Source organism: Clytia hemisphaerica, unplaced genomic scaffold (genome assembly GCF_902728285.1).
Source record: "Clytia hemisphaerica strain Z4C2 unplaced genomic scaffold, Clytia hemisphaerica genome assembly, whole genome shotgun sequence".
Lineage (NCBI taxonomy): Eukaryota > Metazoa > Cnidaria > Hydrozoa > Leptothecata > Clytiidae > Clytia > Clytia hemisphaerica.
The window spans coordinates 198,242-221,267 of NW_027104056.1; the positions used below are offsets into that span (position 1 = coordinate 198,242).

The window sequence follows — 23,026 nt, forward strand, 5'->3', positions numbered from 1 at the left end:
GTAGCAAAAAATTACTTCAGTTAATTTGCATACAAAAATTGTCTTTTTAAAATCATATATTTTATATAACAAGTTAAAAAATCTTCATTACTCAGCAGATACTCAATTACAAATTGTCTTTTGTAATTTTCCTTTGAAAATACAAGAGACTGTACAGGTGATTCTTCTTTGAAAATACAAGAGACTGTACAGGTGATTCTTCTTTGAAAATACAAAAGACTGTACAGGTGAATCTTCTTTGAAAATACAAGAGACTGTACAGGTGATTCTTCTTTGAAAATACAAGAGACTGTACAGGTGATTCTTCTTTGAAAATACAAGAGACTGTACAGGTGAATCTTCTTTGAAAATACAAGAGACTACAGGGTCTTCTTCTTTGAAAAATACAAGAGACGTACAGGTGAATCTTACTTGAAAAATACAAGAGACTGTACAGGTGAATCTTCTTTGAAAATACAAGAGACTGGTGATTCTTCTTTGAGGTGTATTCTTCTTTGATACAAGAGACTGTACAGGTGAATCTTCTTTGAAAATACAAGAGACTGTACAGGTGAATCTTCTTTGAAAATACAAGAGACTGTACAGGTGATTCTTCTTTGAAAATGCAAAAGACTGTACAGGTGATTTCCCTTTGAAAATGAAAGAATTTGCTTTAGGTTTGGTTCAAATCACCCATTCCAGAAAGTAAGAGTGAAAGAAAACAGTAAAGTTTTATTTTATCTAAACAAAGGCTTTTTCGTTAAAACCATCTTCAGATATTACATGAGCATATCCTTTCGTAGATTTTGCTCAGTGAAAGCAAGGAATTAAAGCAAAAGGCCTTCATGTTTACACCCGTAAGACCAAGAAGGTTATGCACTGTAAAAATGGCCTGAGTGAAAGACAAAAATTGAATAATGGCCTTGTGGAGTTTATTATAAGGATGTAGGAATCAATTCTATTCTATGTCGCACACTGAAAAGTTAATAAGGTTCTCCAATCTTTTGGCGTACGATAACGTCATCAATATAGCGTTTATAAAATGGTGGGTTGTGGATGTGAATGATGTCGTTTTTAAGTTTGGTCAGGCAGGGTAACTGGTAAGGGTCTACCCATTTTGCATCCATCTGATTGCTGGTAGATGTTGGATTGGAAAGTAAAAGTTCTTTTCGTTGATAATTTCTCAAGTAATGTATCATAATATTTTGTGCACATATTTAGGTAACATACGAATTGTATTGATCTTGTGTGCTAAATTAGAAGTTGGTTCTGGATCATCTTAGAAAAGTCAAGTGTACTGTTTATTATATGTTCGCTATAGGTATAGAGTGGTTTGAGGTAATTACAAATCACTTTCACATTATACGTACATGTTCCTGTTTATTGGCCTGAATATCCCCTCATCCAGGATAATAGATGATACGTCATCAGACTTTTAGGTTTTGGAGCAGTTCGATATAATTTTGCTGGTGCGTTAGATTTCGGCCAAATATCATTGCAATGTTCATATTTCGAGAAATAACGGTACAAGAATTGCTGAAAATATTTCAAATCATCTAAAGTGTTGTCTGCAGAATTTTTATATACCTTATTGGTAATACCATAATAATGTCTTGCTATTTGATGACGTGGTCGATTTCATTCACGGTAACAACACTTGGATCTTGGAATTGTAGTTTGGAGTCGTCGTCTTTTTGAACCTACCCGGAGGTCCTATGAATTAACTGATGTTCGTCCGTTCGTTAGTTCGTTAGTTCGTTACCAACTTTTCTCGAGATTGGCTCATTAGTTTTTCCTGATTTTTGGCACAAAGATGCAAAATGGTAATGCCCGAAATGTGACGGAGCCCGATTTTCGAAAGAAATTAATTTCCGGCCGAAAATGCCGGAAATATGCCGGAAAAACCGGTTTTTTGGCATTTTCTCAAGATTTCATCATTGTCAATAAAACCGATTTTTGCGACCAGAACTTTCTATTTATTTTTTCCCTACAACCCTTCCCTCTCCCCCCCATCGTCGATCAATGATGATTTTTTTGCGTTATGCATTTTCGCTAAACGCTATATTTTCTGACTGACTTTTTTCTCCTCGCATTGATATCTAATTTTCATCATCAGGTAGGTCCATTCAGCATCTAGCTTGTTGCTTTAGGTTGTTTCCCTTGACAATCGCAAAAGATTTGTCTAAATTTATATATATTGTCTAAAATTTTATCCAATTTTCCTTGCAAAATACAACAAGGTACTTAGAAATTCAAATTTTCTTTAAATTTTCTCTACATTATTTTCCTTGAAAAATATAGGAAAATGTTCCAATCAATATTCCATTTAATATATAATGACTACCAGATTTGTAATACCCTTCTTTGAAATGAAAACCTACCTTCATTCTATATTTACTTCCAAAAACAACCAGACTCTGTATCTGTAAAAATCTCTAAAACAGTCCGCCTGAGCAAAAGCTCAAAATTGAAACTTATCATATATTACCGGGCCACCTATCAAAAAGCCTCAAGTGGACCCTGGGCTAAAAATACATTAAATTTCTTAATTTTATTTAAAATAACAGCGACCGAAGTGAGCATGAATATAATTGTTCATAAATTTTTTCAAAATTTCGAACTTATAATTAATTACATTACTTTCGAGCTTCATGCCTTACGGCAATCATCAAGTCGTAAATAAAACATTTGAATAAAGTGTTTCGAAAATATTCTTGCAAACAGACCGCTGGCATTTTTTTATTTATTTTTTAGCTGGAGAAGGGCTTGACGAGGATAGACAAAGCATTCAAGAACTTGCTTTGAGTTTTGCAGCTAAAGAAATGGCTCCTAACATGTTGAAATGGGATGAACAGGTAAAAAATCTTTAGCTTGAATTGTGAACAATTGAACTCTACCTTTTTTTCGTAAATATTTTCTAGTATCCACCTGCTACCTGCCTATGCCATAGACTCCCTCAATCAGACATTCAATAGGTAAAAGCTGGTAATTGAGATTTATCAACCAATGCTAGGTTATATTTAGGGAGCAGAGTTTAATTAATCCGATAATCAACATTAAACTCATTAAATATAATGCTCTCATATTAAGTATTTGAATTTTCTATCAATTACATAAGTCATGAAACTTTATAGATAAAATTCACAATAAAATTGTTTGAAAATCATTATTCATACATTTCCGATGATTTCGAATTAAGAGAATGAAGAAGTCATAAGCTGTCTTCTTTATCAAAAACTACCCAGATCCTGGTTAATAATCGTCCAGGTTAATCTTGAATTGGAGCACGGTTTTGGATTTCACGACGTCGGCTGGTAGATTATTCCAAGAATCGATTGTTCGATAATATTGTTCTTAGGAGATATATCCTTGTTTTCAGGAATATCTTTCGGTTGTTTTTTACTCATTATGGTTGTATTAGTTTTGAGCTACTAAATTCTGGTCCCCCTTGTCGAATGCCAAGTAGAAATTCAAAAACATCATCTTGAGTTTGTGCTAATGATGTCGTTGTTTTATGATACAATGACTCGAGTAGATTTATTAGGGTAGGCGCAACTTGCTCGGGAAATCTCTGGTAGATGGATTCGAAGAGCCAATTTTGCACAAGGTAGTTGGACGCGAAGCTCAAATCGACGAATAGAAGATAGAAAGGCTTTTGTGTTCTATCCGAGAATTGTCGAAGTCTTTTTGTCACACACATGCCGTCTGCAGTTCCTCTAGTGCGTCTAAATCCTTGCTGCTGGTCGAGCAGTTGTTCGTCATACCAGTCTTTAAGTCTATTCAAGATTCTTATTACCATTATTTTGGTCGTCCATATTTGACGAAGTAGCGATTCGAGCTCTGATAGTAGCGCATTTGATGCGACCGTATACTTGAAGAATTCTGCAGGAAGATCGTTTACCATTCTTTAAGGATTTGAGGGTAGATACAATTTCGTTCTTTTTTGGAGGGTAAAAATTGATGACCTTACAGGTAATTTGTTGCAATACAGCAATATCATTTGGTATACCAATCAGTTCAATGGGTTTCATTTCATTATTTACGTTGCCAGTGAAATGTTTTTCAAAATGTGTTTCCAATTTCCCAGAAAACACATTTACGTCTTCATCGAACAGACGCTTCCTTTCAAGCTTTTGATTCAGATTTTCAACAAATGTTCTTCTAACTGTAGGTATTAGTAGAGACTTAACATCACGTTTCGGTTCGTTTGGTATTTAGTTGTATCTTCTTCGAGCAATTCTGGTTGCTTTGGGAAGTCGGTGGTCTGTGTCAATATCAATACCTCATAATATAATCAAGGAGTTTGCGGGTTTTCCCGTCATTTCTGTACCATGTTTGAAGACAGTGTTCGAAATACAGAGTTCTTGAATACGTCAAAAAATTTTTAATCGGTTTCAAAGTGGATCAGTGATAATTTTCTTTCCGTCGAAGAAGCATCTTTTATGCGAAATAATAGTTGTAGCGTCGAAGTGTCCGACAACGATAAGCTTCTGTTTCTTTTGGGTTTTTACGATTGCTTTGTTTAGATTTGAGTAAAACTTGAATATCTTTGTGTATCCGGACAAGTATACCGACACCTGCTTGACGTTTCTTCTTGTATCCTGACCAGTGGAATTCAAATTCTTCACCGGAGTCTAAGCGAATTATCTTCGCCCCAACGTCTACCGTAATTCTTGGAAGCAACATAATGCAAGTTGAGATTTGGCGACTTCCTTTGAGATCTTTTCCCCGACATCTTTCTCGGTTCCACTTTGTATGTTGAGGGTTGCGAAGTTCCAGGTTTTTAAAAATATTTTAGCTCCTCGATCTATTTGCCGCGAAAATTTATTATAAAAAATCAGCGTTTAGCTTCAAAATGATGCTTTATCTTTGAGACAGCCTGGAGACGTCAAAAATGGTCAGATTTGACTGGAATTTGGCTTACCTGTTCCTTGGGTCAATAGATAAGGCCCTTGTTTTTCATTCATGGGATATTTTCAATTTTGGGGCTTGGATAAGATTTAATGCATACCAAATATTTCCGACAATGGCAAATATAGATCAAATGCGCGTGTCGAATATGCGACATGCGTATTTTTTATACGAAATATTTTTCATATTTTTGTTATAACCCTCTAACGGTTCAACCAAATTTTATGCATCCTGTACCTTATTTTTAAGAAAGAAAGTTAGAGGGGTAGATGTGTTAAAGAATGACAAGAGTCTTGCCTAATATTTGTTTATTCTTTCATCAAATTTCAGGAACACTTTCCTTTGGACACATTGAAATCAGCTGCTGAATTAGGCTTTGGAGGTATGATTTAATATTGACGCAAATTGTTTTATGAATAACAATTTTAAAGGCAACTTTTAATTAACAAGATGATAGGTTAAGATTTACTCAAAATAAATCAGAAACACTTTTAGAAGTAAGTAAAAGACTTTTCTTTATTCCTTTGGTAATTTCTGGAACTGTTTTGTCGATTTTCAAACCAACACTTTCAAAGTATATTTTATTAATGCGAGATATTTACCCTCAAGATAAATTTTTATTAACATGTAAAAGTTTAAAGGATTATTGCGACCCAGAGACTCGAAAAAATTAAACTTGAGAGTAACCTAACTAACCTAAATTGAGGTGATTGGGTAAATAAAGAGTCGAAGGTGATCAGGTGATCAGTGAAGGTGAAAATTTCGCATAATACTTGAACATCAACGACGAAGACGCGTGAAACGTGACTCCTGCAGCATTATGCATTTTGAATGAAGCGTTACACAAAATATACACAATGTATTGTATACACAGGTCATAGATACCCTGTTTTTTTTTCAATGAAAAATCTCAATCCATTAAAAAGAAGATTCCTTAAAAAATGCGACTAAAGAATAGTTTTAAATCTTTTTGAAAATGAAGAAGAAAAAATGAACTTTTCTTTCTTCCCCCCTCCGGACATATATCCTCCACTCCCATGTACGGACATTTTCTGGAAGAGCCCATTAATAGCAAAAAGCAGTTGAGTAGTTGAGCTCCAGCTTCTGGACTAGAAAATGGCAGGGTAAAAACTAGCCAACTTTAAGCTTTAAAGAAATAATACTCCTTGAGATTAAACTTTGACTCCTTTATAACTGCTTTAAACTGCATCCCATTAAACAAACCCTCCCCAATCTCTTTGAAAAATATATAGGAGAAAGATTCCAGAAAAGTAACAAGAATCTTAGTGCAGAAATGGGAATCTTATACAAACAACGGTACCATGATTCAAAATGAAAATCCTAATTAGCAAAAGGTGTATCAAGATGGGTGAAGTTTGATTGAAGCTCGATTAGTTTGATTTATTACCTTGTTGTCCATTCTTTTTACATTCCGACGGCTTATTAGCAGACGCCCACGCTAAAGCTTAAAGAGCGAGCCAATATCTATCATCCCATCGAGGAGGAAAAGCTGGAACCTTTACTAACCAAACTCATCGAACACCAATCAAACTTCATCGGATAAAAAAACTGTCATCATTAACGAGGGACATTGTGTGGTGGTGTACGATGGGGCTGGATCTAAATGTCCTTTGTACGGCGGTGAAAATAGGTTAATTTGAAATCTGCTGTACACCCCACCGTACCCACCGTAAATCACCGTACAATGACAATGTACGGCAGTGTCTAGCCAGGGTCGTTTCGATTATATACAAAAATGATTGCTGAATTTCAATTGACATGATTTCTAAGAAATACTTGCTAAAACTGACTGTTTGTCACAATTGGATTTACTATTAACACACAACTATCTGGTGAAAAAAGGAAAAAAAGATCATACCTGTGCTGTTTGTAGTTTTGGTGAAGAAGAGAAGAAAGGGTATAATAATGTTGTTGTTGTGGAAAATTAACTCTTTTTGTACTACTTACTGAGCATGATCAATTTATTGGTGCATTCACTAACTACACAAATATAAAATACTTAGTATTAAACGAATAATAAACCTCTTTAAGCACTCTCAAAAAGACCAGAAAACATGATAAAAATTTATACAGCAGCAGCAAGTTTCAAAAGCATGTGCAATCAAGCAGCCATTAAAAAGTTCTCACGATGAATGTTTACAAAGGCTTGGTTACACTTCTTGCACTAGCTTATTTCATTTATTAAGAAAGGCCCTGTTTTTTATCACTTTTTATCTTTGTGAGTGAGTCCACCTTTAGAATATTGGCCGTAGTACGCCCGCAGTCAAACGCCCACGCCATAATTTGCGCCCTAAAAATTTTCTCGATACATAGAAAGACTATCGTAATACTTTTGCTATGCGAAATTAATAAAATAGAGATGAATTGAGACAAATTATTAACTTAAGATAGCAAAACAAAAACTAAAGCCACAGAAAAAAAGGCATAGCATGACTTAGAATTGTGGTAAGTTCAAGATTGGTTGGATGTCATGGTCGAAGTTGTAGTAATGATAGAAATGAGTAGGAGAACTTGAACCTAAAAATGGACAAAAACTAATCTAAAAGACTAGCATCAGATGGACAAAGAACGAGCTAATGCTTTATCAAAATAATTTTTTTTTGCTCCTGGAATAAATTTATCTTGAGTTTCTAAAGATTTAATATTTTCGGGTAAATCATCATAACATCGTGCCTGACATTGGAAAGTGCCATCATTTACAACTTTAACCAAAGATTCTTTATCCGTGGATCGAAGATCTTTTATCACAAAACTCAACTTTCAGATAATTTGGGTGGTTATCATCACGACGGGATTCGTGAACAATTTTAGATGTATTGAGCTCAAAATACTCTTTCACAGGTAACCATTTCAATTCAATTACATCGTGTAGATTGGCATATCGTGATAAGACGTAATCAGCTGCTATATTTTAAATTTTTTGTAGCCGATTAAGTTGGTATTTCGGAATCTGTGCAAAGACAACATTATTATTGTAATTCAGTTTTGACAGTATCAATGTTTCAGCGAGAGTTTTACGTACACTAAAGGGTGTGAAACGACTGAATTTTCGAAGAGAGCGTAGAGTGCCTTGGGATGATTTAATGATACTGTTTATGTGTGTCGACCAAGTAAGGTTTTCGTCGAGTTGAACTCCAAGTAGTTTGACATTAACTTTGTGTTCGATGGATTTCTCAGAGCATCGTTAAAGTAGACTTTGATTCTTTGGGTAATTCCTTATACGATTGGAGTGAAAGATGATAAGCTGCAGTTTCTCATTGTTAAAAAGAAGATTACTATCCTTCGACCAGGATCGAAGATTCTCGACATCTTTCTCCATTTCCTTGATAGTTTGCAATAGATCTTTAACTTTGCAGTGCCGGTAGAGGGTGGTGTCGTCGGCACACTGAATACTACTGGATATTATTTGGTCAGAAAGTTCAACGACGTAGAAATTGAATAACACCGGGCCTAGTATACTACCATGTGGTGCTCCGAAAAACATAGATTTAACTGATGAAGTTTTATCTTCAACTTGGACATATTGCTTTCTGTCTTTCAAATAGCTCGATAATAGCTGGAGAGAATCGATGGAAAAATTCATATTTCGTAATTTCAGCAGCAGATTCTTATGGTATGGTATGGTATCGAAAGTTTTCGAGTAATATATTAGGATGGATAAGATAACTTCACTTTTCGCCATTGCTTTTTTTATATAATCCCTTAGTTTAATTAGTAAGGTTGTGGTGGAGTGTTTTTACGAAATCCAGACTGTGTTTGGTGGTAGAGCGTTTTGTCTTCGATGAATTTGCAGAGTTGGACTAAGATAACTCTCTCAAATACTTTGGAAAGTACAGGAAGAACGGATATGGATATGGGACGGTAGTGTTTGATATTGATAGGTGAATCAGTCTTTGGGATTGGACATACTCAAGCTACTTTCCATTGGCGAGGAAAGACTTTCTTATCAATACAGTTATTAATGATGTGAACAAGTGGCAATGTGATGAGCTCTGATATTGGTTGAACAAATCTAATAGATATTTTATCAGAGCCACAAGAACAGTCATTCTTTATATTCTTTAGAATTTGGTTGACTTCATCATACGTTGTATGTTGAATTTTCAGCGAAGTTTGGTCATTGATACCTCGAGGTTGGGTGGTAACAATCACGGACAAAAGGTTGTAGACAAATGAAATTGCAGTGAAAAATGATGAGAAATAGAGAAAAATGACTCTTCAATGTGTCTGAAAAGGGAGGGAAGTTAAGAAAAACACTTTTGAAGTCGTTGCATTGCTTTTGAATTGCTTTTGAGGGAACTGCAAGTAAAAAATCAGCTTTTGATAATAGTCTTAGCCAGTTAATCAAGCCCTTGTGGTTAGCCATTGTGGTTAGACTGCAGTGAGTGACTTTTAAAGACTTTGAACAGCTTTGGATGGGTTTGAAAAGCACCCAGAACCTCTTGGGAACTTGTTTTTGATCGATATTGAAGTATTTTGCAAATATTGCAAAAGTCTACAAACCTTTTGTCCATGATTTAACATTGCCTCTGCATTAGGTTTACCAGTGAGGTCTGAAGCAAGCTTGCTATAATATTTATTCATCTCGGAAGGATGGTGGTTGATATGCCCACCCACAACTTAATGTTCAGTCAATCATTCTTTAGGTATGTTTTATTGATATAAAATGAAGCTTTTGAATTTTATTTCAGGAATAAGAGTGAGTGAAGAATATGGTGGCAGTAATTTGAGTTGTTTGGATGCATCCATAATCTATGAAGCTCTCTCAACAGGATGCACCAGTACAACAGCCTTTCTTACTATTCATAAGTAAGTTAGGGATACATTGAAATAAATAACCTGATTCCCTGGTTTGATGTGTTACAGTGTTTTATTGTAAAGTTAACACCGTGCTTTCTTTCAATTTAAACCTCTATAAATTTATAGTTTTCCTAAACTGTTCAGAACGTTTTTCACTCATTTTGGGTTCTATCAGGCAAAATGTTTCAAAAAGATTATCGTGAAAAAGATTTTGATTGACCCTACTGGTTGAGTGAATATATTTTCCCTTGATAAGTTATTCACCGAAATCCGTTGTTTTTCAGTATGGTGCAAGGGTTAATCGAAACTTATGGCTCCAAAGAAATTAAAGATAACTTTCTTCCTCAACTTGTCACTTGTCAGGTATTTTTTTGTCTCATAACAAAATTCATTAATAGTATTGTTGCCTGCTGAAAGTTAACTTAGATTGCAAGGCTGATGATCAGATGCATCGTCTGTAAAGGAATTAATGGGCTATTCAATTTTATCTCCATTCTGGGGATTGACAAAGATTTCCAGGGGGTAATTCGAGAAGAATTTCCGGGTGTTTAAAAGAGTGTATTAATTTTTCCAAGGGGGTAGAAAATTATTTTGAAATTTCCAGAGGGTAAAAGACTGCTTTTTGTTCGTCTACCGTCACTTTAAGGTATGAAAAGAATTTTTAAGGGTACTTTTGTACATTTTGCCATTCTTTAGGGGAATCCAAACATTTCAAAGAAATCTTTTTTTGACTTGAAACCGTTCGTCCACCCCCTGTATTGAAATTTCATGGGATGTCCTGATGTGTTTGCTATACTCTGTTTCATTTTTGGGCTATCAGCTAAATGGTATTCACCCTTATTTGAGATTTGATCCCTTTTTCTTTTTTTAGAAAATTGCTTCGTATTGCCTAACAGAACCAAGTAAGTTTGAAGCGTGTCATTTTTTTTATTCAGTGTTCTGTCTATCAGGATTTAGGCACAACATGTCGTCGCATCAAAATAAAAAATCTATTAGTTCATTTTTGTTGTTTTTTAAAAATCGTCTTTAAATTATTTTCCTTAAATCTCAAAAGCCATTAAACATTCGAAATATTGTTAAAAAATTGTTCCCACTTTTATGTAGCTTCAAAATAAAAAACTTTTGACGCCTAAAAAGTTTCACACCTTGAACGTGATGCCATTTCTGACAGTAAAGTGTCACGAAAATTTCCAATACAAATTTTTTATATGTCAAATATACCGTAATTTATTGAATATTTAGGATAAAATGAGCATTTTAGACTGAGGGAACTTTTTTCTAAAGCCTTTTAGAAACTTTAGAAATTTCCCGTTTTTGCTCACTTTGGGCATGATAAATTTTTTTGTCAAAGGTTACCTTATAATGACAAGGATCATGCTTGCCAAATTTCTTTCAAAAAGACCAACTAGATCAAAAGTTAAGGGGTGGTACAGAAACAGCCCCCATAGTTTTGAACCGCCTTTAAAAGCCTAGTATGAATAGGCTTTTTACCCTGAAAATAAAGTGAAAAATGAAATTCTTATTTTTCTAAAAGCTTAAAATTAGACCACTTTAGGCAGCTTTATGTTGGTTTTTGATGGATTCAAGCCAAAAATCGATATGAAATGGGTCGGGGGGGGGCAGTCAGGCAAATTGACCGACGGGGATGTGCGGCGGTTAAGGGTATGTTTTTCAAAATATCAGAAATGTACTGTAAGGGTGGACTTTTCATAAATGCACTGTATTGGTGGAAATTTCAGCAAATCTAGAAAAAATTGCAAATTTTTGCTCAAATTTTTTTTTTTTGCTCTAAAAGAGTTTAAAATTTGAAAAAATGCACTGTAAGGGTATGAATTTCACCGATTTTTTCTACACTGTAAGGGTGCAATTCTAAAAGCTTTTTTTATGTTGATGCGACGATGTGTAAAAAGATAACCTTGATCAAGTAATTTATAGAGTATGAAACCTCAGCAATAATGGTAACTTATAGAAATACAATAACCTTTTTTATTATTTTCTATTTAAGGATGATGGTTAAATTGATATAGTCTTGATTTGATCTGTCCTATCTTTCACTTATATTTCTAGATTCTGGAAGTGATGCTGCATCACTTGGAACAGTCGCTAAACTTGATGGAAATGAATATGTTTTAAGTGGGTCAAAGGTATCTTTAATGAAATCCATCATTCTTATAAAATAGTATTCCTACATTTTTTAAGCTTTTAGGCTTGGAGTCGAAATTTCTGCAAGCTATCTTAAGGAATCTGCTGAACAAAAATTAATTTGCCGTAATCAGTTTAACCATTTTTGTCTTCACCCGAGTTTAACATTTATCATTTACTCATACCCAACAAATAGATCGTACCTTTTTAGTATTAGAGATGGAGGTCTCAATTTAAGATATCACGAGTACAGTGTTTAATTCCCTTCCAAAATAAAATTGAAATTAGGGTCGAATTTGAAAAAAATTCAAGAAATTTACAAGAGTTTGTTTCAACTTCCTCTAAAGATACAATAAATTTTATTCAGAAGAATACTTGTTTAGAGGATAACTTTTGTTTCAAAACTTTATCGATATCTTTGAACTAAGGATTATATCGATAAACGTCTATCGCTTGACTTTAAATTGATAAAAATTCAACAAATTCAAATTTGTGTTTTGAAATTAGCGAACGGAGCCTTATCGATTAAATTTAAGGATAGATATTAGTGTAAAAGCCACGGCAGTGCAATTTAGCAATAGAAATTTAACAATAAAAAATTGATGATAAAACTGTATTGATGCAAATTAGAAGTCGCTGTAACGTCTGTTACAAAAATGCGAAAATGTCTTGACAGAAATTGACGTTCACCCGTCTGTCTATCAAACACAACACAATGAAAATAGCATTTTATTTTCAGAGAAAGAAACTTGTATTTAAGGTTTAAGGTTAAGTAAAGATTATTTTCTTTTGAAATAGCAATACATCAAAGATCAAGATCTCAATTTCCTTCAAAAATACAATTAAATGAAAGAACAGTTAATTTTTCTTCAAAAATACAATTAGAAAAGTTTATTTTCCTTCAAAAATACAATTAAAGGAAAAGTTTTTCATTTTTCTTCGAAAATGCAGTAAAAAGTAATTTAATTTTCTTTTAAAAATACGATGACGAAGAAGTAAAGTTCGCTCTCCTTAAATAAACGTTTTCAGAAAAATGCGAGAAATATGAAGCTCCTTAGAAATGTATGTTTTTGTTTTCTAAAGATAAAATAATATTTAAATCAATAATAAATAATAGTCGAACGTGTGCAACCGCATTGGGCTCAACTTCAGTGGATTCAAATTATTCATAGGCCCAATTGTAGACCCCTAGATATTAACCCAAGCAACAAGTGTGCCAAATTTCAGCCAAATCCGATCATTTTTTGAAGTCTCCAGGCTGCCCCAAAGTCTTAGCCTCGTTTTGGCGAAAAACTCGTCCCCAGGCCCCAAAAATCAAAATTTTCAAAAAATGTAAAAGACACCCCCAGATATTCACCTAAGGAACAAATGTGCCAAATTTCAGCCAAATCCGACCATTTTTGAAGTGTCCAGGCTGCCCCAAAGTTTTAGCCTCGTTTTGGCGAAAAACTCGTCCCCAGGCCCCAAAAATCAAAATTTTCAAAAAATGAAAAAAACACCCCCAGATATTCACCCAAGGAACAAGTGTGCCAAATTTCAGCCAAATATGACCATTTTTGAAGTCTCCAGGCTGCCCCAAAGTTTTAGCCTCGTTTTGGCGAAAAACTCGTCCCAAGGCCCCAAAAATCAAAATTTTCAAAAAATGAAAAAAGCACCCCCAGATATTCATCCACGGAACATGTGTGCCAAATTTCAGCCAAATCCAAGCATTTTTGAAGTCTCCAGGCTGCCCTAAAGTTTTTGTGACAGACAGACAGACAGACAGACAGACAGACATTTTCAGATTGTAGCTCAACTGAAGTTGAGAATAAAAGGTCCGGTTGGACTGGTCACTGGTTGAATTTTGGAGTTTTTGAAACTGGTCAAGAATGTACCCGGGACTCATTTTACTGACCTGATTTCGTAAAATCTTACAAAAAACCTGGTCAAGAACCCACCCCTCAGCTGGTCAAGAATCTGACTTTCCGGTCAAGAATTTACCCGTGATCTGGTCAAGGACCTAACCCCCAACTAGTCAACAATCCACCCGACCTGGTCAAGAACCTACCCCCCAACTGGTCAACAATCCACCCGACCTGCTCAAGGACCTGCCTCAAAACTGGTCAACAATCCACCTGACCTGGTCAAGAATGTACCCCCAACTGGTAAACAATCCATCTGACCTGGTCAAGGACCTGCCCCTCAACTGGTCAACAATCCACGCATGTCTCCATGGAACTTAATTTTGCAAATCAGCACAATTGATTTGTTTCAAGGGAATTATTTTTGCGAAATTAGATTTCCCCACTGGTAGAATAATCTTAAAGGCCTGTTTTCATGTCCTAATAATTTATTAGGACATCTCAAGAAAATCAGAAAATTGCCTTTCTTAGGAATTAGTTTGCTTCGATCAAAACAACTTTTTTGTGGGAATTTGATTTCGTGAATTTAAGGGTCGTTTGCGAAAATCGCGAACAAATTGGAACCGCTCAGCTTCAGGTAAAGACATTGGTTATTTTCTAATTCGTAAACTCAAACGAAAATAACTTTATTCATCATCTTAATCAATATATTATTTTTGACGTAGTTGGGTCAGCTAGAGAACGTACAAGTAGAAGCGTATAAACGTGATTATTAGGATGCTTTAGCAAGAAGGCGCGAACTTTATACCGGTCGGGACGCAAGGAGCGCTGAATGTCCGGCCGCGTCTTTGATTGACAACTGATTTAGCATGACGTCAAAACAAAAACAAAACAAAAACAACAAGTATGGCGGCGAGAGGTTTACAAAATTTACGTTCTATCTGTTTGTTGGCCTATTTTGATGGTGTGTTGGATGATGCTGAATTTCTTTTTATTTAAATGATTATGCCAAATCAAGAGACATATACCCCTATGAACAGTATGAAAGATTTAATCTATGAAAACTATGACAACACGCAGTGTTTGACCGAATTTAGATTCCTAAAGTGTGATCTGCATCGATTAAAGGACGCTTTGCTGATTCCAGAAAAAATACTCTGCGAGCAAAGAACTGTAGCCACTGGCATAGAAGGTTTATGTATTCTTTTGAAAAGACTTTCGTATCCATGCAGATATACTGACATGATTTCTATGTTTGGAAGAAATCAAACAGAATTATGCCTGATTTTCAACAAGGTTTTGGATTTACTTTACCGAAATCGAGGAGATCTACTTACATCATGGAATCAGGACATGTTACAACCAAATGTTTTACCTGAGTACGCTAACCGTATCCATGAAAAAGGAGCACAGCTTGATAATTGTTTTGGTTTTCTTGATGGGACCGTTATTCAAATTTGACGTCCAGATAAAGAGCAAAGAGTTGTGTATAATGGGCATAAGCGTGTGCATGCTATAAAATTTCAAAGCATTGCTTTGCCAAATCAGGGTGTCTACGGGACCTTCAAAACCTTGAAAACCTTGAAAACCTTGAAAATGAACAAGCCAACCTTGAAAACCTTGAAAACTATCAAATTTTCTGGGAAAAACCTTGAAAACCTTGAAAAATCGTTAAAAACCTTGAAAAGCACTTCTTCCTATCATGAAAAGGAAGAAGTATCATAACTCTTTTCTGAATAATACACTGGCTAGAGTCTAGGTTCTTCTCTAATATCGCAAAGTAAGGTATCTCCATCCTTCTACTAGCCTTTTGGACTAGATTTTTCATCTTTCTATTGATTATCATTGGTTCTACCAGGCAGTCTAAACTTAAACTCCTATTTCAGGATTAGAAACTAGGCTAGTCTTACCTCTTTTATCTTTGCCGCATTTCAAATGGCCCTTCTTTTTAGCACCCGTGGCCTCTCAGTGCCTTGCAGAACGGGCGGCTGTAAAATCCCACCCTTCATATATGTGTTTCAATCCGTGATCGTGGCTTACGTTTTTTCTAATCTTCAATTTACAGAAGAAAGCGGGAATTTGATGCAAGAGTTAGATTGTCAACAAAGTGCCTTAAAAATCATTGAATTAAAGAAGAACTTAAAATCTTAAATATTTCTTTTTGAAGAATAGGTGCAAAAAAGTGAAACATAGAAAAGTTTCATTTTTCATTGCATTAATCGAAATGGGGGATTTGGAAAATTTTCTATGTTTAGTTTTTTGAACAAACCCCTGTAACTATGGGCGAGCACCCCGTTGCTAAGATGTTGGCTTGAAATCGAAAATGAAACCACTCTTAAAACGAAAGTAAAATCGGCTGTACTCGAAATCCTTTAATCTTGATATACGAGTTTAAGTCTATACTGCCAGGTTATTCCAGTAACTCTTAAAGGTTCTGATTAGTTCTGATTTGTAATGCTCTTATTTTTTAATACTAGGTTTTCCCCCTTCATTACGAGGCTCGGAAAACACGAGTTAAAAAACACGAGTTAAAAAACACGAGTTACAAAAAACACGAGTTACGTTAAATGTGACGTCATCAATGGGGAATTATGACGTCACAAGTAGATAATTTAACTCGTCAATTTATGGTGCACCTTAAACTGACGAGTTTTAACCTTAACGTCAATTTATGGTGCACTTAAGCAAGAGTTAATTAACTCGTCAATTCTGGTGCACCTTAACTGAACGAGTTAAATTTTCATGAAACCAAGTTGGTCAAAAATTCTAAAATGGTGGTTAAATTATTTTTTGTGCCTATTTTTAGTTTAAAACTATTGGAATGGTAATTTTCTCTCATAATATTCTATTAGTCTTTAACCGAGACAGAAGTTGTAGTGTGGTCGTGTTACAAAAATACAGGTTGTTTGTAGGAAAAAAATAAGATCGAGCTGAAACTTTCTCCAGACCTTCTCTATAGGATGCTTATACCTCAGGAAAAATTCCCTTAAAATCCCATGGGGAATCCTTTTTTGGGACATTTCTATTTTTCCCAGGCAAATCCCAAGGGCAAAATTTTTTGAAAATTTCAGACTTATTTCCAGACAATATCATGTATACCATTCGAAAGCTCTCGAAAAACTATATAGAAGACTTTTAAACGGTTTATAGTGATTTCCTACCTAATCGAGATATTTCATGCGCAAGTTCCACTTTGCCGCCACACTTTGGTCAAAATTGACCATAAATAGCATCAGAAAAAATTCGAAAAGAAATCCCTTTTCGTACAAATGGTCGACCGTTGTCTAGGGTATAGCTACTCCTACTATTCTTTTTTGCCTTTTTTCATCTTCAATCAAATAAAAACTTACTGGTCATCCTTGGGAGTTTTTGATATCCAAAATTGAATCACCATTTGATAAGAATAAAGTTTAGATAAATAAAGGCTGCCTTCGAAAACTGAATTTCGAGGGTAGGAAAGTCTACAGCGAAAACTGAAGCAAACAAAGCATTCCATTACACACCTCTTTCCAATCGAATCTCAACTTAATTAATTTTACAACTTTTCTTCATTCCAAAGTTTTATTTTTAAGAATGAGAGTAAAAATTATAGGTTTTATTTTTTGAAAAGCTCAATGTGTTCTTTTCAAAGGCCAAACTGCCAAAGTCTGCCAAAGTCCAAATAACTTTTTGTTTGATTTTGATTGCCACATTTCGAATCTTTCGAATGCGTGACGCAATTTGATTGGCCCAATAGAACGCTGCGAAAAAACCATGGACTTCTTCTCTGAATATAATTCTCATTGAATGTATGCTTTTAATCTGAATTTGAACTTTTGCCCTTGGTTTCATGAAATTTAACTCGTCAGTTTAAGGTGACCATAAATTGACGAGTTTCGGACACGTTTTAAAACACGAGTTACAACGAGTTACAAAAAAAACGAGTTACGTTACTGTGACGTCATCAATGGAAATCTGACTCACAAGTAGCTAATTTAACTCGTAAGATTAAGGTGCACCATAAATTGACGAGTTAACTTATCTACTTGTGACGTCATAATTTCCCATTGATGACGTCACAGTTAACGTAACTCGTGTTTTTTGTAACTCGTGTTTTTTAACTCGTGCTTTTTAACTCGTGTTTTCCGAGCCTCCTTCATTACCGTATATACTAATTTTATTGTTATATCCAGGTGGGCAAAAAAAGTGGTGGGACAAAAGTATGCTTCTTGCATAGAAATTAGTGTTATATAGAAATTCTAAAACTTTGTCCGCTTATATGATAAGTCTTTTTATATATATACTATATATATAAAATTTACTGTATCCCTATTCCTAGGTTAAACAGAGATGGAGAAATGTGCAAGGAGAGGAAACCAGGGATAAGTCCCTGTTTTCTCAGTCAACACATCTCTCATCTTCTAATTCTTGCCTTTNAGAATACTTGTTTAGAGGATAACTTTTGTTTCAAAACTTTATCGATATCTTTGAACTAAGGATTATATCGATAAACGTCTATCGCTTGACTTTTAAATTGATAAAAATTCAACAAATTCAAATTTGTGTTTTGAAATTAGCGAACGGAGCCTTATCGATTAAATTTAAGGATAGATATTAGTGTAAAAGCCACGGCAGTGCAATTTAGCAATAGAAATTTAACAATAAAAAATTGATGATAAAACTGTATTGATGCAAATTAGAAGTCGCTGTAACGTCTGTTACAAAAATGCGAAAATGTCTTGACAGAAATTGACGTTCACCCGTCTGTCTATCAAACACACACAATGAAAATAGCATTTTATTTTCAGAGAAAGAAACTTGTATTTAAGGTTTAAGGTTAAGTAAAGATTATTTTCTTTTGAAATAGCAATACATCAAAGATCAAGATCTCAATTTCCTTCAAAATACAATTAAATGAAAGAACAGTTAATTTTTCTTCAAAAATACAATTAGAAAGTTTATTTTCCTTCAAAAAATACAATTAAAGGAAAAGTTTTTCATTTTTCTTCGAAAATGCAGTAAAAAGTAATTTAATTTTCTTTTAAAAATACGATGACCAAGAAGTAAGTTCGCTCTCCTTAAATAAACGTTTTCAGAAAAATGCGAGAATATGAAGCTCCTTAGAAATGTATGTTTTTGTTTTCTAAAGATAAAATAATATTTAAATCAATAATAAATAATAGTCGAACGTGTGCAACCGCACTGGGCTCAACTTCAGTGGATTCAAATTATTCATAGGCCCAATTGTAGACCCCTAAATATTAACCCAAGCAACAAGTGTGCCAAATTTCAGCCAAATCCGACCATTTTTTGAAGTCTCCAGGCTGCCCCAAAGTCTTAGCCTCGTTTTGGCGAAAAACTCGTACCCAGGCCCCAAAAATCAAAATTTTTCAAAAAATGTAAAAGACACCCCAGATATTCACCTAAGGAACAAATGTGCCAAATTTCAGCCAAATCCGACCATTTTTGAAGTCTCCAGGCTGCCCCAAAGTTTTAGCCTCGTTTTGGCGAAAAACTCGTCCCCAGGCCCCAAAAATCAAAATTTTCAAAAAATGAAAAAAACGCCCCCAGATATTCACCCAAGGAACAAGTGTGCCAAATTTCAGCCAAATCTGACCATTTTTGAAGTCTCCAGGCTGCCCTAAAGTTTTTGTGACAGACAGACAGACAGACACACAGACATTTTCAGATTGTAGCTCAACTGAAGTTGAGAATAAAAGGTCCGGTTGGACTGGTCACTGGTTGAATTTTGGAGTTTTTGAAACTGGTCAAGAATGTACCCGGGACTCATTTTACTGACCTGATTTCGTAAAATCTTACAAAAAACCTGGTCAAGAACCCACCCCTCAGCTGGTCAAGAATCTGACTTTCCGGTCAAGAATTTACCCGTGATCTGGTCAAGGACCTAACCCCCAACTAGTCAACAATCCACCCGACCTGCTCAAGGACCTGCCTCAAAACTGGTCAACAATCCACCTGACCTGGTCAAGAATGTACCCCCAACTGGTAAACAATCCATCTGACCTGGTCAAGGACCTGCCCCTCAACTGGTCAACAATCCACGCATGTCTCCATGGAACTTAATTTTGCAAATCAGCACAATTGATTTGTTTCAAGGGAATTATTTTTGCGAAATTAGATTTCCCCACTGGTAGAATAATCTTAAAAGCCTGTTTTCATGTCCTAATAATTTATTAGGACATCTCAAGAAAATCAGAAAATTGCCTTTCTTAGGAATTAGTTTGCTTCGATCAAAACAACTTTTTTGTGGGAATTTGATTTCGTGAATTTAAGGGTCGTTTGCGAAAATCGCGAACAAATTGGAACCGCTCAGCTTCAGGTAAAGACATTGGTTATTTTCTAATTCGTAAACTCAAACGAAAATAACTTTATTCATCATCTTAATCAATATATTTTTTTTGACGTAGTTGGGTCAGCTAGAGAACGTACAAGTAGAAGCGTATAAACGTGATTATTAGGATGCTTTAGCAAGAAGGCGCGAACTTTATACCGGTCGGGACGCAAGGAGCGCTGAATGTCCGGCCGCGTCTTTGATTGACAACTGATTTAGCATGACGTCAAAACAAAAACAAAACAAAAACAACAAGTATGGCGGCGAGAGGTTTACACTCTGCGAGCAAAGCCACTGGCATAGAAGGTTTATGTATTCTTTTGAAAAGACTTTCGTATCCATGTAGATAAACTGACATGATTTCTATGTTTGGAAGAAATCAAACAGAATTATGCCTGATTTTCAACAAGGTTTTGGATTTACTTTACCGAAATCGAGGAGATCTACTTACATCATGGAATGGGCTCTTCCAGAAAAAAACCATTCATGGGGGTGGAGGATATATTGTCCAGGGTATTGAAAAAACCCTGAAAAACTGCCATGTCCAGGGGTAAATCTGCGATGTCCAGGGGTAAATATTTATGTCCAGGGGTCAACTTGATGCTTGTCCAGGGGTAAAACACGTGTCCAGGGGGTGAAAAATCGAAATGTCCAGGGTAGATCACAGAAAAAATAATATCCTCCACCCCCATGAACGAATTTTTTCTGGAAAAGCCCAATCAGGACATGTTACAACCAAATGTTTTACCTGAGTACGCTAACCGTATCCATGAAAAAGGAGCACAGCTTGATAATTGTTTTGGTTTTGTTGATGGGACCGTTATTCAAATTTGACGTCCAGATAAAGAGCAAAGAGTTGTGTATAATGGGCATAAGCGTGTGCATGCTATAAAATTTCAAAGCATTGCTTTGCCAAATCAGGGTGTCTACGGGACCTTGAAAACCTTGAAAACCTTGAAAATGAACAAGCCAACCTTGAAAACCTTGAAAACTATCAATTTTCTGGGAAAACCTTGAAAACCTTGAAAAATCGTTAAAAACCTTGAAAAGCACTTCTTCCTATCATGAAAGGAAGAAGTATCATAACTCTTTTCTGAATAATACACTGGCTAGAGTCTAGGTTCTTCTCTAATATCGCAAAGTAAGGTATCTCCATCCTTCTACTAGCATTTTGGACTAGATTTTTCATCTTTCTATTGATTATCATTGGTTCTACCAGGCAGTCTAACTTAAACTCCTATATCAGGATTAGAGACTAGGCTAGTCTTACCTCTTTTATATTTGCCGCATTTCAAATGGCCCTTCTTTTTAGCACCCGTGGCCTCTCAGTGCCTTGCAGAACGGGCGGCTGTAAATCCCACCCTTCATATATGTGTTTCAATCCGTGATCGTGGCTTACGTTTTTTCTAATCTTCACTTTACAGAAGAAAGCGGGAATTTGATGCAAGAGTTAGATTGTCAACAAAGTGCCTTAAAAATCATTGAATTAAAGAAGAACTTAAAATCTTAAGTGTTTCTTTTTGAAGAATAGGTGCAAAAAAGTGAAACATAGAAAAGTTTCATTTTTCATTGCATTAATCGAAATGGGGGATTTGGAAAATTTTCTATGTTTAGTTTTTTGAACAAACCCCTGTAACTATGGGCGAGCACCCCGTTGCTAAGATGTTGGCTTGAAATCGAAAATGAAACCACTCTTAAAACGAAAGTAAAATCGGCCTGTACTCGAAATCCCGTAATCTTGATATACAAGTTTAAGTCTATACTGCCAGGTTATTCCAGTAACTCTTAAAGGTTCTGATTAGTTCTGATTTGTAATGCTCTTATTTTTTAATACTAGGTTTTCCCCCTTCATTACCGTATATACTAATTTTATTGTTATATACAGGTGGGCAAAAATTTACGTTCTGTCTGTTTGTTGGCCTATTTTGATGGTGTGTTGGATGATGCTGAATTTCTTTTTTATTTAAATGATTATGCCAAATCAAGAGACATATACCCCTATGAACAGTATGAAAGATTTAATCTATGAAAACTATGACAACACGCAGTGTTTGACCGAATTTAGATTCCAAAAGTGTGATCTGCATCGATTAAAGGAGGCTTTGCTGATTCCAGAAAAAATACTCTGCGAGCAAAGCCACTGGCATAGAAGGTTTATGTATTCTTTTGAAAAGACTTTCGTATCCATGTAGATAAACTGACATGATTTCTATGTTTGGAAGAAATCAAACAGAATTATGCCTGATTTTCAACAAGGTTTTGGATTTACTTTACCGAAATCGAGGAGATCTACTTACATCATGGAATGGGCTCTTCCAGAAAAAAACCATTCATGGGGTGGAGGATATATTGTCCAGGGGTATTGAAAAAACCCTGAAAAACTGCCATGTCCATGGGGTAAATCTGCGATGTCCAGGGGTAAATATTTGTGTCCAGGGGATCAACTTGATGCTTGTCCAGGGGTAAAACACGTGTCCAGGGGGTGAAAATCGAAATGTCCAGGGTAGATCACAGAAAAAATAATATATCCTCCACCCCCCATGAACGAATTTTTTCTGGAAAAGCCCAATCAGGACATGTTACAACCAAATGTTTTACCTGAGTACGCTAACCGTATCCATGAAAAAGGAGCACAGCTTGATAATTGTTTTGGTTTTGTTGATGGGACCGTTATTCAAATTTGACGTCCAGATAAAGAGCAAAGAGTTGTGTATAATGGGCATAAGCGTGTGCATGCTATAAAATTTCAAAGCATTGCTTTGCCAAATCAGGGTGTCTACGGGACCTTGAAAACCTTGAAAACCTTGAAAATGAACAAGCCAACCTTGAAAACCTTGAAAACTATCAATTTTCTGGAAAAACCTTGAAAACCTTGAAAAATCGTTAAAAACCTTGAAAAGCACTTCTTCCTATCATGAAAAGGAAGGAGTATCATAACTCTTTTCTGAATAATACACTGGCTAGAGTCTAGGTTCTTCTCTAATATCGCAAAGTAAGGTAT

At 35.3% G+C, this 23,026-nt stretch overlaps 1 protein-coding gene across 2 annotated transcripts in view; it reads left to right on the top strand.

Moving 5' to 3' along the window:
- The window catches only part of LOC136812201 (isobutyryl-CoA dehydrogenase, mitochondrial-like), a 67,916-nt gene that overhangs the window by 17,885 nt on the left and 27,005 nt on the right, over positions 1 to 23,026 (top strand). Inside the window, exons 2-8 of one of the 2 annotated variants that reach the window (XM_067068684.1) lie at positions 2,734 to 2,834; positions 5,221 to 5,272; positions 7,676 to 7,752; positions 8,977 to 9,720; positions 9,996 to 10,074; positions 10,583 to 10,613; positions 11,779 to 11,855. In XM_067068684.1, coding sequence (XP_066924785.1) covers positions 9,578 to 9,720; positions 9,996 to 10,074; positions 10,583 to 10,613; positions 11,779 to 11,855 — 330 coding nt within the window. In that variant the 5' untranslated portion in view covers positions 2,734 to 2,834; positions 5,221 to 5,272; positions 7,676 to 7,752; positions 8,977 to 9,577. The remainder of the gene's footprint in view (positions 1 to 2,733; positions 2,835 to 5,220; positions 5,273 to 7,675; positions 7,753 to 8,976; positions 9,721 to 9,995; positions 10,075 to 10,582; positions 10,614 to 11,778; positions 11,856 to 23,026) is intronic. The other variant, XM_067068683.1, reaches the window with a different exon arrangement.